We start from the raw sequence: 16,712 nt of genomic DNA, 5'->3' as shown, positions 1-16,712 counted from the left end.
CCCCTTGCTTGGTACTTAGTCTTAAATGCCGTCCTACTAAGCACGCCTGTTGACACGCTGCGACGCAACATTCAGCCCCTGCTAGAGAAATCGACGACAATGGAGTTCTACAACGAAAGTGCTCTCCAGGAGAAGCATGATGATGTCTACGAAAGCTGTCTCTTCCCACAAAAAGTCCTGCCTCCTGGCACTACCAAGACGGATTTTGCAGCTGCGATAATTGAGTTCGGAAAAGTCATCGGATTGGAGCATGTAATCACGGGGGGGAATCTAATCAATTTCAACGACCCCTATCCTCTAGATCAGACAGCACATCAAGCTTCTGCTGCCTTATGGTAAGCACACATATTAACAAGAAATGTCTTCTGACTCTTGCGCCAGCCCACAATTTACAGAAGAAATTCAAGCAATTGTTCGCATTGCAAACGCATACCGTATTCCCTTGTGGGTAGTATCTAGAGGGAAGAATTTCGGGTAACAAAGTAGGATTTTTCGTTGAAAAGCTGCTGATTCTCTTAGATATGGTGGCCCTGCCCCAAGGGAAACAGGGACGGTCGTACTCTCTCTTCATCGCATGAAGAGCATCCTCGAGGTGAATGAAACTTTGACATATGTTGTTGTGGAGCCCGGTGTCACGTTCTTCGATTTGGACAAGTATTTCAAGGAGCATGACTTCAATCTTTGGATAGGTACTCCAGCTCTGGGCTGGGGTAGCATCGTGGGAAACGTGCGTATTCAGTGCTCCGGAATCAGCCATATGGCCACCTCAGAAGTCCATGCATTGTTATGACTAACACTCCCTATCTTCATCCAGACTCTAGATCGTGGTCACGGCTATACACCTTCTGGCGACCGTCAACATGGTATAGGCAGCATGGAGGTTGTCCTCCCTTCTGGGGAGCTTCTTCGAACAGGCCAATGGGGGGTATCCAGATCACCAAGCGCACATGCGTGTAGTAACAATTTTGGCCCTCAGATCGATGGTCTGTTCCTTCAAAGCAATCTAGGAATTGTTACGAAACTCGCAGTGTACGTCGATGTGGCTCCCCCTGCTTACATGAGCATAGTCGTCAACTGCCCCGAAGTGGAGCAGCTTTCGCCACTTATTGATACGCTACAACAACTATTTAGGGAGGAGATCCTCCAAAATCATATCCACATTGTGAATATTAATCACTTCGCTTCACGGGACTCCCGGAAACACATGCAACAACAGCGCGAAGGACCTCTTGGAGAAGACACTCTCGACAGAATGCGGAAGAAGTATAAAACTGGATACTGGAGAGGCGCCTTCGATCTCTATGGCTCCGAAGCAATGATAGCCGTACGATTTGAGAGAATCAAAGAAGTTTTTGCGAAACGCTTGTCTGGAGCGTGGCTTGATCACAAGTTATTCTTGGGTAAGGATGGAAAGCCTGTGGACAACAAGGAGGTTGGGACAATAGGTGCTGGCTTTCCAAATATGATGGGAGCCGCCCTGGCGGATTACAACCTACCGGCCGACGGCACCGGAGCAGGGGCGCACATCGACGCTACTTTGATCTTACCATGTATCGGAAAAGTTACTTTAGACTGGTTTGTCAAGATGAGAAAGCTGATGGAGGATCTTGGAGCCGATCCTTTCATTGGGTGTCACGTATTCAACAGGCATATTCTCTTTGTTCAGGAGTACGTCTTCGATAAAACGCAGCAGTCACACCGTGAACGTGGACAGAAGGTTCTGGCATCCGTCATGGCAGCAGCGAAAGAAGCCGGCTTTGCGAACTACAGGTCCCATTTAGATCACATGGGTGCGATTCTCCTACTTACCTGCTTCAGTTTCATGCTGACGGCAATAGATGCCATCCAAGATCTGTATGACTTTAACGGACAGATTTACAAGAGGCTGGTCACAGATATCAAGGTTCGCTAATCACCGGTTCTGCCGACTTTCGTTACTAACCGCGGATGCCGCAGGCTACACTTGATCCGAACGGAATAATAGCACCTGGGAAACAAGGAATTTGGCCTAAGAAGACATGAACGTCAAGGAAGGTGTGACAGCTTGGACTATCCTTGAGCAACCACACGCAATAGGCTCTAATCCGTCTTGTGGAGCTGTAGGAGCAAGAAATCAATCTAGTAGACAGCCTATCGTTCGAAGGACTTATACCGAAGCTGGCTCATGCTGAATGGCGATTCTAATTTGAATCTAAATGCTCTTTAAACCAATTTATTGCTTGGTGGAAGGCTTGGTGGGCCATCACCATGGCTTGTTCGTCCTCAGGGTCTGCGCGCACTGCAAATCCGTGTTTTGCATTCGAGATCACAACAACTTCACTTTCTGGCTTTCCAGCCTTGGATAGAATTTGTCTCATCTCTTCCACCTGTTTGAGAGGCATGGCAAAGTCGACATCGCCGATGACAACGCTGTATGGTATCGCAATCTGCTCAATATCCTCGGGTAGCTTCAACTCACTAGGATGAGCGGTATAGGCCACGTCAACGACCGGTCTGCCATTGCTCGTAGGGTCCCCACGAGCAAGCTTGGTAACGTGATAGCCTCCCCAGCAGAAGCCGATAGCCCCGATTTTGAGATTCGCGCCTTCCACAGAACGAAACTCCTGCATCCACTTCCTCACGCGACCGTGGGAGCGATTGGGAGCGTTTTTCTGCATGAACGGAAGTATTGACCACATGACCTGGACTCCCAAATATCTACGGTCAGATTGACGTTCTGGTTAGCGCCATCTCATGGGTATCAAAAAAGGTGAGGTTGAAGAGCTTACGGCTTTAAAAGCCATTCCCAAAGGCCTGTCCCTGAGAGGATTCGATCGGTGTATTTCATCACCCATTGGGGAGCTGCTGCGCCTACAGAGGGGTGTTTTCAAGATCAGCGCAGGTCTAGTGACTGTCTCGTTGATGGGAATGCATTGTGAGGTTTATCTTACCGATCATGAAATCGGGAACTAGCACGCGACACCCAGAGACTGCAGCATATTCGTCGGCAAGCAACCGTATGTTGTTTGTCTTCCAACCAAAAATATCCGAAATCACGATAATACAAGCATTCGTGCTGTACTCACGAGGCAGTGGGTCTGTAACGTAGACGTGCAAGCCATGGCTTTCCACCTCGTGCCCTTTCACTTCACCCCGCCGTTCATGGCCGCTGTAGCAATCTCGGCACGTCATTATGAAATTCTAAGATACGAATCGCCATGTAGTCTGCCCAGTTTCCAAAGCGGGAAAAGGCAATGTCTCGTATGATTAATAAATAGACACAAGACGCCAAGAGCGTCCGGTTCAGGCTAAACGCCACAAAAAGGCTGAGCAGTGTGGTACGAAGCATTCATGCTCGAAATGCTGTGATCCGGGTGGACATCAAGGTGACATGCTTCGGATCTGGCCGGGCAAAATACGCGTGGCGCGTACCCACTCACGTGGGTGGGTAAGGACACGCCTCGGGTGGCTACAATGAGGAAGGGCGGCCAAGCTTCTGTGGCATTTTCCACCTCAAAGCGGGAGGCTAGTATTTTTGGAAGGTCGACCTGTTAGTGGTCTACGAAGTTCAGCGTGGAAGCCAACCATGCTGGTTTGATCTGGTCCATTCTTGAGAGCGTCACTGATCAAGCGTGGGACCACCAGCGAGGATTCTGTCTTTTTAATACAGCTCGAGTCGACCTGATGAGACACCGTTGGCCATACGCCCCTCCAGTTCGCTTGGTTGTTGCCGTCTTCTAGTTGTCTCAAGATCTACCAGGATTGTGTTCGTCTCATGTCTTCCACCTCGACTTCGACACCTTTGACTCTTCGTGGCAAAGTGGCCCTTGTCAGCGGTTCTTCCACAGGCATAGGAGCTGCCATAGCCCAGGAATTGGCGAAGCGCGGGGCGTCTGTGGTAATCAATTTCCCGCGGAGTGCAGAGAAAGAAGATGCCGACAAGGTTCTTTCGACGCTTCCTGCCGAATCCAAATCGGTGGCAATAGAAGCGGACCTTTCCACCACCACAGGGCCCGAGGCCTTGGTACAACAAGTTGTAGCCGTGTTTGGCAGGATCGACATTCTGGTGAACAATGCAGGACTGATGCTAGGCCATAGCCTCGATGATCCTGACGACGCAAAGGTCATCGGACTGATCAATAAAATGATGGATCTCAACGGCCGTGGCACATATCTTCTGACTCGAGCGGTCTTGAAACACCTGTCGAACCAAAACTCTCGCATCGTCAACATCACGAGCGGCTCGTCGCGGACTCCAGGGGTGGGTGTAAGCATGTACGCCGGTACCAAGGGTATGATTGAGTCCTTTACGCGATCATGGGCAAAAGAGCTGCCGCGGCGATATGGCTGCACGGTCAATGCGGTCGCACCTGGAGTCGTGGGAACAGAGGCGTACTACGCGGCACCGGCAACTGTGAGGGAGTTGTTGAAGCCAATGATCGACGAAACACCAATCGCACCTCGTGTTGCTAGACCAGAGGAGATTGCGTGGGCCACGGCAATGCTTTGTGAGGAAGGAGCAGGTTGGATCAACGGAATTTACCTGCCGGTCGGAGGAGGAAGCACGATGAACTAAGCGTCGGGATGGGGGCAACGGCACATCGTGTTGTCGTGAAGGTGAAGACGCGATGGTTTGGGCCATGACAAAGCGTGCCACGGCTCCATGCCACAGTGTTTAAGCAAACATACCTAACGAGGGTCTGCCCCGTTGCGAGGATTTCCTGCCACAGCACAATTGAGGCCACTGCGTTGAATCTCTGGATCGTCCACCTGATGCCCTCTGTCCCATGCGTAAAACGAGAATGGTCATGGGACGGCGTTGAGAGGCGTTCTTGCCCTGAGATGCAAAGTGCCAATTGCCCGCATTCATCCTAGTCCTCGTCCTGAACTATGCTATTGCCGCTGACATATTGATGCTCAGCCGTATTTTACTGATGCCTCAGAGGTGGCATGGCCCAACTCCAGAAGCAAAAGAGGCTCCCCCGTCCTCTGCCCGTCTTTCCAGATCATGTCTGCAGATCAGGTTAGGGTGCCCGGACTAGAACTGGACCTAGTTTGTCGTTACTTGCAGGTTGGCATGAAGTGAGGTGTTGCTTGCTGTACGATGCCCCAACAAGCCTGCTCCTACGCAGTTCTGATATGTATTATATGTTGCACATGGACGAGGATGACAGGACCCGCCAGGGTCACTACAGTTGCACCCGATATTTGGCTCTGCTGGACTCCCAACCCCCCAGGCACTTGGCCTGCCAGCTAGGCGCCTTGGTGTAGCGTGATTCAAAGCAATTCATGGATTGTAAGCTAAGTGGTTGTTGGCTACAACAACTGGAAGAGGATGAATGTCTAATCTACGAGAGGAATGCCAAGGCCCCAGGCCATTGCCACGTGACACTAAGGCTCTGTTGGAGGCTTGGCAGTAGGAAATGCACTTCAGGAATTGTCCAATTGTCTCTGTTTTCTCTACTTATGGAGGCTGTTCTTCTTTCTATATAAATTACGCGTGGTGACGATCTAGAATGGCCTTTTCCGCATCTCCTGAGACCCTCGTTGAGCTATAATAACTGGTTATTGACCCTGTCTAGCTGAGGTTTTTGGTCCTTGTCGAGCTGATAACTGCACTAGTGGTAAATTGCGTTACGGCGAATCATTACGGCGGAGTAGAAAGGTCTTGGCAGCAACAGGCTCCGATTAAAAGGCGTGCCCTTGCCAAATACCCCGCACACTGTAAAGTCACGTGACTACGGAGCCGTTCCGGCGTCGCCCCAGACGCCCGGCGCCAAAGACTGGTCAGGGCTCGAGGGGTGACGAGACGGAAGAGGGTCTGAGCCCTTAACCGTCATATTGGCCCCTCCCCATGGGGGGATCCGAGCTTAGTCAAGGCGACGAGCTGGCTACCTACTCGGCGTCTAACTAGTCTGTGACTCTCTTTCAACTTCATTTTCTCACGCAAGATTTGCACAATTTTGAGCACTAGTGAGTTGCTCATGTGTCCCACCACGCTCAGAGACGTGCTGCTAATCGTTTTGGATTCTTGATAACAATCTACTATGGCTGCACTAGGACCGTCATTACGCCAGGAAGCCATACGCGCTGCGCACAAGGGGGTCTCAAAATCCAATCCGCGTGCTTTTTCCTGTTCTCAGTGCAACGCGACCTTCAATCGGTCGGCCCATCTGAAACGACATCTCACTTCACGTACGTATCTTCACGCCACCATGGCTCCCTAGGTGCGGGGGCCAATTCTGTTGACGTTGAGCTGACGCCCACCATCACCAAGACACTAATCAAAAACCTTATAACTGTGACTTCTGTCCAGTCTCGTCTTCACGCAAAGATGTCATTGTCCGGCACATACGAAATTTTCACCCAGAGGCAATGACGAGCCCTCACGACGACAATGCCAACGACCGCTTGGACACACTTCCTCAGACCGAACCGACGGACCGACTGGTAGACAAGCTACATCCTGACAGTTTACACGTCTCTGCCAACACTCGCCCTTTCCCGGATCTAGTTCAGCACCAACCAGAGAAAGACCACCCGGCCGCGGACTTTTCTCTGCCTTGCCAACCGCCGACAAGCAATCAGATCCCGGCTGATGGACATGGCACAGGAGGTCTCGCGGATCTGGATCTGTACACTACCGACTTCACCTTCCTCAATGAGGTCATTCTGCCAAATGACCACATGGTCAACTTCTTCCCCACCGAGCCAGGCTCCGATTCGAATCCCTGGGAGATGTTCAGCCCCAGCGCTCTTCTGAAGTCGCCCTCAGATCCACAGCAAAGTCACGGCCGACCTGCAGCAAGCCGTCCTCAGAATCGCTCGTCGCCTAGCGGGAGCGATAATCACTCTGAACAGCCCTTCCATGTGGATGACGAGCAGTATGCGGAAGCGCAGTGCAATCTGATGAGATTCGACCACTCTCACCGGCTAGGCGACTTCCAGCTGCCCTCGAAATATGCGGTGGCAAGGTTTCTGAAAGCCTTCTTCGAGCACATGGCTCCTCACCTACCTATCATACATCGCCCTTCTTTTGACATTGCTACAGTCCCCAGTAAGTCCAGCTTGATCCTATAGGTGTTCGGTACTCATTGAAGATAGGCCAATTGCTATTAAGTACCATGGCGTGTGGCGCGATCTACTCCAGTGAGCAAGAGACGGCCCTGCAACTGTATGCTGCCGCCGCCCAGCTTATGGCCGAGGTGAGTCGCCTTGACTGGATCCAAACTAGATCTCGATCCTGCGTCTCAAGTGTAGGGTCTTCATGGCAGCTAACAAAATGGCCAGAACGAGATCCACATAAGTTCCACAAGCGAAGACGGTGCTTTTCAGTTGTGGGAGTTGCAGACGTCTATCTTGCTCAGCTATTTTTCTGCTTACAGTGGAATAGCTCATATGCGTCGGAAAGCTTACAGCACTTTCGCGCGCACAACTAGGGTAAGTCTCTTATAATTCACACAATTGAAAAATCACCCCATTGACATGTATCCCGCAGCTTGCGCAAGAAGCTGTTGATGAGCTTGAGTCGGACGAGTCGAGCGACTACATGAGCTGGGTCCGCCAAGAGAGCATAAGCAGGTAACTCCTGAGCTGAATGTGGAACTCCTTTTGAACTTGCAAGCTTACCTGTACACAGATGTGTCGCAAGCGTCAACATTCTCGGTGCTGCAATGAATTCGACATCAGAAGATCAAAATTTCCAGCTTCCTGATTACCAGACCAAGATCCGACTTCCTTCGAGGACTGCCGATTGGCTAAGAGACGAGCAAGTCTGGGAAGGCCCACCGCCTGCCTTGTACTCGTCAGACCTGGTCACTGGCATTTTCGCTGGCATTAGGCCCGAGATAGCAGCGGACGATTACGCCTTCCTGACTCTGGTTTCGGCTGCTCTTGGCCATATATGTTCCTTCCAAAATTTGACCCTCACAAAACATCCGGATCTTCATGCGACTTTTATAGACCAGATGTCAACTCCATTGGCGCTCCTCGACACAATGTGGGAAGAGCAGGTCACCGATGGACCGGCTAATGGTTCCCTTCCGACACCTTTGACACAGTGTACCCGGTCGCTACTAGACTCTGCGTGTTATCACCTGTATGGTAGCGCTCAACTGGTGAGCATGACACGGCTGCTCAAGTCCCCTGGTCTGCTGGACGATCCTCAAAAGTTACATCATTTGTCCTCATTGGCCCAGACCAAGACTTTGGAATTGGCCCTGGTCCGTGCGGCCACCAGCCTGAGAATTGACTGTCGGCTGGGTCTTCGATATGTCCAAAAAGTAGCACCACATCGATTCGCCCCTCTGTCAGCCACTGCCGTTGCCGAAGGCGGTAAGTTCCACTTCTTCAAGCTGAGGCACTTTCTCGAACTGCCCCCTTTTCTGACTCTCTGACAGGTTTACTCTTATACTGGTATCTGCGTTTTCAGCAGGTCAAAATAGTCGAGGTGGACCTGTTACTGAACGAGGTCAACTCGGAAGTGAAAAATCTTCAGGTCACGCGCCCAGACCAGTTCTCAACCCTCCCTTTGGTGGTATCAGCAGAGCTACTCCAGGAAAGCTCAGTATGGCAATGTAAGCTCATCCACAGTCATTATTTCTACCACAAGTGTTCACTCTCCGTTCTACCAGGGCCTCCGACCATGACTGCCAGGATAAGAAGGTTGATTGCGAAGGTAAACAGCTCAGTACTCACGTAAATGCCCCAATCACGTCCCGGCCATGTTGCACAATCACGTCAAATCCATTTGCTACAACAAAAGGTAGAGAACAACAGGACCACCAAACACAATCTCATTGCCCTTTTCTGTTCGAGTAAGACTCATAACTTTTTGGTCAGTACCTTGGAACTACTAATGCCTTTAATTTGAACTTCTCATACAAATTCTGGCTGGCAGACAAATTTCAACATGCCGTTATTTGAGCAAACCAAGCTATACTCAAGATAACTTGTTTGGAGTGTTTTCCCGGCGATGCGTCATCCAGAGGTTGCTGCTCCACAGAGCTCGACTAGTACTCGTGGGTACGAATGTGCCATTTATTCAACAAGTTGTGTCGTGCCCAGAAACTACGATATTTCTTGCCAAACACATACATAATTGGTACAATGACCATCATTCCTAAAGCTATCCCTCCCAAGGTAAAGAAAACCTTCTGTGGCCCTTTCTGAGCAAGCCAGGTATTGATAGAGTGACTCATACCATAGAAAACGAAGTTCTTGAAGCAGTTTCCGACAATGAAGATTTCAGCGCTCATATCATGAAAAGCATCCATGATGTACGAGCTGGTTGTGGCGAGACAGCCAATGACGCCAAAAATGACGATTCCGTACACAGCGGAGCAGGCATAAGTGGTTCCCATGCTACCTGTGAGATATCCGAAAGCGAAGAGACCTGCGCTAGTGGAGAGCGATAGGACAGACAGGAGAAGACGATATTCCGGCTCGTAGACACCGTTGTTTTTCCGTGAGAGGTACTTGGCCAAAGGATCTTGTACCAGCCCAAAGAACACCAGCCCAATTATGGCGCCAATGAAAGGACCGAGATACATATAACCTATCTGAGCGGTTGTAAGGCTGTATGGTGGTAGCCCGAAGAGCTGCGCGATCGAGATGGCGACCGCAACCAGGAGAGATGCGAAGAATGCCTGCAGGATGGCGATGAGAAAAACGGCCAGGTTGAGATTGACAGCGAAAGTAGCGATCCAGAGCTGCAGCAAGTTCTCATCGCTGTACTTCCCGCGATACAGAGCCAGCCCTTGCCTGAATGTTCGTTTTTTGGTGGCAGGGACAGCTTCTGTATGCTCGATACTCCCTTTGTCCTCCATATTATGGGCTTGGACGACGGCAAGCTCTTCAAGGTTCTCCTCCACGACAGTGCCAATGTTATATCGAACATCCCGGCGATAAGTCGTTTCAGGGACGAAAAAGAACTGCAAGATTGTTTGTAAGACAACTGCGGCCAAGAAGATGTGGAATTGATATCGCCATCCGAGATTGTCGACGATGGGCCCGGAGATGACAGAAACCAAGCTCGATATTCCCGCAAACATGAAATTGGTGGCCGCAAGGTACAAGCCACGTTCGTGGACGAAGAACAGGTCTCCCACAGACGCAAACACGATCGACTCGTACGCAGTGACGGAGAATCCCTGCACCACTCGCCCAGCTCGCAGAGTCGGAAATTCGTTGGCAGTCTGACATACAACCGTGCCGATCACAGCCATGATGGAGGAGAACAAGTATATCGGGCGTTTGCCATACTTTCGTGCTAGGGCCAAGACGAAGGGAGAGGTCACCCCGACCACAAGCATCTGCTCTCCAGCGAGCAGTGCGACGTCCATGATTCCGACTTTGAACTCGCCAGCAATGACCAGAAGACCAGCGTTGAGAAGTGGGGAGGTGCAGCCAGCATAGAGGCAGGTTCCGAAGAGGGTGACAAGATAAGCAGCTAATTTTTTCCCTGTTGACCAGTTCAGAGGGTCATTGACGTCCTCCGATGGCTGGGGAACGAGCACAACATGGCGATTTCTCCCAGTGCCGTGTTTGAGTTGGTGAACAACTTGACTTGTGCTTTTTGCGTCATCAAGGATGACTGTGCCTGGTACATGTGCCAGGCTCACATCGTCAAGGATGAGCGCGAAAGGCATGCGTACAGAGTCGATCTTTCACCACTGAGTGCTATAACTGATACCTTCTGGGGGTGGAGCAACATATCACGACCGTCAAAAGACAACATGGATTTCCCACCTCCTCTCTTGGCCTTTTAATGTTTATGGTTACAAGAACAGCCCGATCGCTTCGGTGGATCTCAAAAGTTGGTGAGTGGCATCGAACCAGTGGACGACTCTTCTTCTCCCCGCACTCTCGATGGGTCGCTACCCCACAGACTTGGGTGGCTCGACAGAGTCAGATACTAACTTAGGGCCGCTAGGGGTGGGTTGAACCTTGATATGCCCCCCCCGCCCCACACCCAGACAGTGTTTAGCGCACAATCGCAACGACCCATGCATCTTCTCACTCCGTCTTTGTCAGCGAACACTATCCACTTATCGATCGTGAATGCCAACCTTAGACCTAGGCCTTCTAGCGTCGAAGCCACCGAGCGTTCCAGGCGAGGAATAAGATCGTTTGATTAACGTCCCGATCAAACAGTATTCAAGGAACCGGACCTTGATCAAAAGTGCATTGACTTCACCAGCTTCAGACTCGCGCCACACGAAGTATAGATATGGTTGCAGCCGTGAACAACATTATTTTTTTGGGGGTAAGAAGTGATGAAACGCGCAAAGAGGGCGATAGAACTGAAGACGGCGCTAATAAAGTTGCGCATAGGGTGCGGGCGAGGCAGGGAAGCCCGTCTTCAACTCCTTGCTCAAGCATAGTCAAGGTTCGGGACTTAAAATTGCGGCTTTGTCGAGAGTTGGCTCGAACTCCACATTCCCAGAGCATGTCGAAGTGTTGCGCACCGACTACTCAGTTTCTTCACTGGAACAAGTCTTGAAAGGCCGGGATGTGATCATCTCCATGCTAGGGGATGATGCTTTCGACCTTCAAAAAACCATCGTTGAAGCAGCGATCAAAGTAGGGGTACGGAGGATTTTCCCGTCTGAATTCGGTTGTAGGACGTATGATCCTACAGTCGTGTCTCTCATGCCATACTTCCAACCCAAAAGAGATTTCATCGAGTGGCTGAAGCAACAGGCCCGCTCAATTAGCTGGACGGCGATTATCAGCGGGCCATTCTTCGATCAGGTCAGTATTGCTTGACCACTCATTTTGAGACCAGATGGTATGCTGAAAAGCAAATCTAGGCCTTGAAAAACACTTTCCATGGCTATCAGCCACCCAACGAATTCTATCTCCTCGATGAGGGAGACACCCCTTACGGCACTACGAATCTACACACCATTGGCCATGCGCTATTCAAGATTTTGTCTGACCCAAAGCATTTCGGCGATTCCGCAAATCGATACATCAACATCCATTCCCATATGACTACCCAGCAAGAGGTCCTTGCAGCCTTAGAGAAGGCATCAGGACAGCCTTTCAAGATACACCGTCTGAGCAGTGACACGTTCTACGATAATAGCCTCCGCAGGTTTCACAATGTGAAACCTGGCGAGCCGAAAATTCTACTCGCTGAAAGAGACATCATTCAATGTATTACCTATGGAAAAGGCAAGTTCAAGGGCTTAGGTGATCCACGCGATGAGAATGATTGGACTGAAAAGCTGGGCCTCCCTGCGGAAGACCTTCTTGATGATGTCAAAGCTGTACTTGATGGCATCAGGCCGGAGCGAGATTGGAACCCAAGGGAATAGCTTGGCTTCGTGTTCATAGAATGTACTTTCATCCATCAAACTCCACAGTCAAGCCGGCCAGTCACCACGGTCTACTCGTTAACAAGGATCGCGTGTGTTCCAAAGTCATCGTCTTGACCTGTCAAAACAGTCTCCAATGCACAGCCCGTTACTTTGCCAAAGGTCACTCGGGAGATCGAACACCCAGTGAACAATGCCGTAGGGACGAACTAAAATCACACCATGGTATGCTACTAAATTCATCTCCAACATCAATACCCTCCTCACGTCGCTCGTCCGCGTTCAAGACATCTTGCATCTAGCTTCTCCACTTTTAGGACGTACCCACCTGCCCTTTGATGGCGCAAAGAATGCCTCTTCTCCACCTAGTGAAAGACTCGGGCATCGTCTATGAGACCTACCCACCGAGTACTATCCTTTCGACATATGTTACTACACGTAAGAATGAGCTTTCTCCAATACTTATAACGTAGGTTCAATCGGTTGATTATACCTGAGCAGCTTTATCGCCCAACCGTGCGATGAATCCTCAGCAATCATCATCTGCGATAATGGAGCCTCAGTATATTGCGCTACTGCTTCTAACATCTTGCTTTTACTTCTTGTATCGTTTGATGCCTAGTCTACAAGAACCAACTCGGGCAGTTCCTGGTCCTTTTGTTGCAAGATTTTCGAGCCTGTGGTATTTCTCTCGACTGTACTCGGGACAATTTCATGACGAGAATGTTGAGCTCCACGAAAAATGGGGCACGTGGTCTCGAATCTTGACATTAAGTTGCACTCTGGCTAACCATTGCTCAGGGAACATTGTCAGACTCGCACCAAACATGTACAGCATAGACGATCCTGAGGCGACGAAGATTCTCTACGGACCCGGGACGCGCTTCTGGAAAAGCGACTGGTACTCAGTGTGGGGGTCTCCGGCCATAGCGTCTGTAAACCTTTTTGCCTTACAGGACACAAAGGTGCATGCGTCTGTACGACGTCAATATGCATCCTACTTCGCCATGTCCAGCGTTGTGGGATATGAAGACTACATCGATAATGTCACTGATGTCTTCTGCGCCAAATTGGAAGAATACGCAGCTGCAGCGACCGTTATAGACTTTGGGCATTGGCTTCAGTGCTATGCTTTTGATGTCATCGCGAAAATCACGGTAGTGTAATAACACTGTGAGCTTCAACGCATTGACTAACCCCCACCAGTTTGGAGAGCGCTTTGGTTTCCTTGACGCTGGTCACGACATTGGCAGTATCATGAGTAATCTTGAGAGTTTTGGATTGTACAGCACTCTCACCGGTGTATATCCTTGTATACATCGTCTCATTTCACGACTCAATCCTAAACAAGCAAACAACTATCTCGTCGACTTCACAGTTTCCAAACTGGAAGCACGGCGAATAGCGTTTGAGCAGGGCAAGCCTCTCCCAGACACTCTAGACTTTTGCACGAAGTTCGCAGTCGCTAATGAAAAGAGCCCCGAAACATTTTCTCCTTTGCACGTTATCGTTGGGGCGGGTTCCAATATCGCAGCCGGCTCCGAGACGACTTCGATTGCCCTCTCCTCCATACTCGCCAACCTTTTGAATTCGCCGACAGTGCTGCAAAAGGTGCGCCAAGAAATTAAAAACGCCAGAGATAAAGGCGCTGTATCACGACCCATTACGTTCGCTCAAGCCCAGGGGCTTAAGTATTTGCAAGCAGTAGTCAAAGAAGGTATGAGACTACACCCATCGGCTGCTTTGCCATTGTGGCGCAATGTTCCAGAGGGTGGAGCAACCATCGCAGGTCAATACTTTCGAGCTGGAGTAAGTTGCCTGTTCATCACCGTGATATTGCCGTTCCTTAAACTTACAAACACAGACAGTAGTTGGGATCAACCCATGGGTTGCGCACCGCAATCAAAGCATATTCGGGCCTGACGCGAAGAGCTTCCGACCAGAGCGTTGGCTGGAAGCTTCATCTGAACAAGCTGCTGCCATGGAGAGATACTGGATACCATTCGGTATGGGCGCCAGAACTTGTATTGGGAAGAATATCAGTTTCTTGGAGATTTCGAAGTTATTGCCGGAGTTGGTCCAAAGGTTCGACCTGGAGCAAGTGGAACCACAGGAAATGAAAAACATCAATCGCTGGTTTGTGAAACAGAAGAACTTCAAGGTAAGATTCAAGGCTCGAGACGATTTTTAGGTTCGGAGTTGTCTTTCGGATCCATAAGCCTGCTTCCAATGGCTTTGTGGTCTTGGTGACTCTCAGCAAACTAAAAACATACCACATGCCGCGCACTGGATTGTAACCCAATATGTGATTTTCCTGACTCTCTTTTCTGATGACGAGATTCTCGGAGTGCTACCAACCGTGGGTTCTTGCGTGACGGCTTCTTCCTCTGGACCATCTCGAGTTGAGGGTCCGATAATTCATCACACTAGCCATTTGGTTTTCTAGCAATGTACAGCGGATATTCTTGTGTTTGCTGGGTAACTTGGTTTCTTCGACTGCGCACTCCATTCTCTCCAATTCTGAGTCAAACAACTCAAGTTCCATCCCCGATCCTACGATGGTCAGCTTTCCCTCTCCCCTTCGACTAGAGGTAGAGAGAGACTTGGCTACCTTGGAAGTCCATCCTCTACGAGCTAACTTGGGTCAACCGCAATTCTTAAGTCTAGGTGACCTCGGTCACCAACGATTTCAATGTATGTACTTTACGGATTTGAAATGTATAATATTAGGCTTCGTAGTAGCGAGGTCGAACTTAAAGCGGATACGTATACATAGATTGAAGTTGAAGCCTAGTCGGTTATGGAGGAAGTGGATGACGAAATCGCAAAATTCTTTTGGTCGCTATACTCGGGCGTTCTCAGACGGTAAACAAATTGGGCAATTGTCTGCTTATTTTGTGTATTAAGCTTACGAAAGGTATGTGGTAATGATTATATTCCTCTGGCTGCTTGTTATACCCTAGAAGTCACCAAAGGGGAGTTAGAGACACTCTGAGCTGTTGGATTCGAAACCGCGAAATACTGGCATGCGTACTCCAACTGCTTTGTTAGACTATTCAATTGTCACGCCTACTCCGACCGCCCTCACCACGGGATTTTTGAGAAGGTGCTCCGTCCATCTTTGGAGGTGCCGCCCCCTCTGCCCAGCGAGATAATCCTGCCAGAGCTAGTGCATCCATGCGACTCTGGGGTTTCTACTACCTGCATATTCTTGTCACTTGCAGGCTCCAGGCCGGAGTGTGGTTTCCACCCCCCCCCCGGGTGGGGAAGGTAGGATTTTCGAGCCGTCTCTCACCTGGTGTACAGTGTTCCATGCTTCACAAATAAATCGTGGCTCCCCTTCGCCAGCAACAGGGAGCATGGAGCACGAGTAGTTGCACCCCTGTCCTGTTCCCACCAGCGCGACGAGAACGCGAGGGGCATGCCGGCTTTTTCTTTTTGTTTTATCGACCTGTAAGGGTTAAGGATAGGCGATATAGATATGCCTAACACTATAGTCAGCCTAACGAGCTCTCGAAGCAGACAGTAACTCCCTTATAGATTTCTCACCCTCATCGGGGCAGCAGCCCTTGGCGGCGGCGCCGCTGCAGGCGGAGGAGGACCCCGGATCAAGGCGAGGGGTGCCTGGCGGCCGAACCGCCAATGGCGCCAATGGCGCCAATGGCGCCGCACGAAATCCCAGCCTGCCCAAGCAGGCGGCACCACGATGGCCACCCAGGCCACCACACCCGCAAACCACCACAACTCCTCTTTCTATGAGGAATGGGACCTGTAGGTGAACGCTATTAGTAACTACTTGTGATGGAGATAGCGGGCGTCTAAGTGAAGACTCCGGTTTTCATTTCGACTTTCGACTTACGGAAAACTATTAACGAAAGGTTAACCGTTAAACATGAAAGGTTCAGCTCTACTAAAGGTACTTACATAACGGCCTGCTGGCCAGCGTCTCCGCCAACACCAATATCACCACTATACTCACGTGTTAACCTGATGTAGTAGGTCTGGTTTAAAGCTCTTACACGGTAGTATTGTGCATCTTGCTAATAAATGTATGAGCTCTTTGTCGCTAGAAGGCACTGCATGTATATACTCACAAAAAATAAAACATAAAAATCAAGCTCGGTGGTGATGGTGGTGGTGGTAGTGGTAGTAATGGTGACTAGATGGACCGGCGAACGCCTTGAGCATGAGTATACGTACAAGACTCTATCTGTACTAATCTAATACACGCGTTAGCAAGGGAGATTCTAGTACAACAACAGAGCGCAGGGTATTCTTACCGATGTGGCCAGAGAAAGGAAAAGGAAGAAAGATCAAAACCGAAAGAACTTCATCTACACCTCTACAAAATGTAAACAATACAACGTCATCGGCCCGGTTTTGGATAGCGCCGGCCCTGATGAGCCCCGA

At 50.1% G+C, this 16,712-nt stretch overlaps 7 protein-coding genes across 7 annotated transcripts; 5 read left to right on the top strand and 2 right to left on the bottom strand.

The window, feature by feature from the left end:
- Window positions 1-99: 99 nt before the first annotated feature.
- LTR84_000191 (uncharacterized protein) lies at window positions 100-1,912 on the top strand (the record flags this gene model as incomplete). The annotated part of the gene is made up of 4 exons (XM_064843822.1): window positions 100-335; window positions 382-444; window positions 520-772; window positions 815-1,912. The coding sequence occupies 4 exons, from the start codon at window positions 100-102 to the stop codon at window positions 1,910-1,912; spliced, it is 1,650 nt and encodes a 549-aa protein (XP_064711682.1).
- Window positions 1,913-2,180: 268 nt separating this feature from the next.
- On the bottom strand, window positions 2,181-2,937 carry LTR84_000190 (uncharacterized protein; the record flags this gene model as incomplete). Its single annotated transcript, XM_064843821.1, has 2 exons — window positions 2,181-2,716; window positions 2,931-2,937. The coding sequence occupies 2 exons, from the start codon at window positions 2,935-2,937 to the stop codon at window positions 2,181-2,183; spliced, it is 543 nt and encodes a 180-aa protein (XP_064711681.1).
- Window positions 2,938-3,754: 817 nt separating this feature from the next.
- LTR84_000189 (uncharacterized protein) lies at window positions 3,755-4,555 on the top strand (the record flags this gene model as incomplete). The annotated part of the gene is made up of 1 exon (XM_064843820.1): window positions 3,755-4,555. One exon carries the CDS (start codon window positions 3,755-3,757, stop codon window positions 4,553-4,555), a length of 801 nt encoding a protein of 266 aa, XP_064711680.1.
- A 1,799-nt stretch (window positions 4,556-6,354) lies between these two features.
- Window positions 6,355-8,627, top strand: LTR84_000188 (uncharacterized protein; the record flags this gene model as incomplete). Its single annotated transcript, XM_064843819.1, has 8 exons — window positions 6,355-7,036; window positions 7,084-7,184; window positions 7,270-7,419; window positions 7,478-7,560; window positions 7,619-8,313; window positions 8,379-8,476; window positions 8,526-8,555; window positions 8,613-8,627. 8 exons carry the CDS (start codon window positions 6,355-6,357, stop codon window positions 8,625-8,627), a joined length of 1,854 nt encoding a protein of 617 aa, XP_064711679.1.
- Window positions 8,628-8,990: 363 nt separating this feature from the next.
- Window positions 8,991-10,628, bottom strand: LTR84_000187 (uncharacterized protein; the record flags this gene model as incomplete). Its single annotated transcript, XM_064843818.1, has 1 exon — window positions 8,991-10,628. One exon carries the CDS (start codon window positions 10,626-10,628, stop codon window positions 8,991-8,993), a length of 1,638 nt encoding a protein of 545 aa, XP_064711678.1.
- A 1,003-nt stretch (window positions 10,629-11,631) lies between these two features.
- LTR84_000186 (uncharacterized protein) lies at window positions 11,632-12,302 on the top strand (the record flags this gene model as incomplete). Its single annotated transcript, XM_064843817.1, has 2 exons — window positions 11,632-11,733; window positions 11,793-12,302. 2 exons carry the CDS (start codon window positions 11,632-11,634, stop codon window positions 12,300-12,302), a joined length of 612 nt encoding a protein of 203 aa, XP_064711677.1.
- Window positions 12,303-12,853: 551 nt separating this feature from the next.
- Window positions 12,854-14,493, top strand: LTR84_000185 (uncharacterized protein; the record flags this gene model as incomplete). The annotated part of the gene is made up of 4 exons (XM_064843816.1): window positions 12,854-13,049; window positions 13,104-13,459; window positions 13,509-14,111; window positions 14,167-14,493. 4 exons carry the CDS (start codon window positions 12,854-12,856, stop codon window positions 14,491-14,493), a joined length of 1,482 nt encoding a protein of 493 aa, XP_064711676.1.
- Between the last annotated feature and the right edge of the window lie 2,219 nt (window positions 14,494-16,712).

The sequence above is a fragment of the Exophiala bonariae genome (genome assembly GCF_035927105.1).
Source record: "Exophiala bonariae strain CCFEE 5792 chromosome Unknown scaffold_1, whole genome shotgun sequence".
Lineage (NCBI taxonomy): Eukaryota > Fungi > Ascomycota > Eurotiomycetes > Chaetothyriales > Herpotrichiellaceae > Exophiala > Exophiala bonariae.
This window is presented reverse-complemented; position numbering and strand designations above follow the sequence as displayed.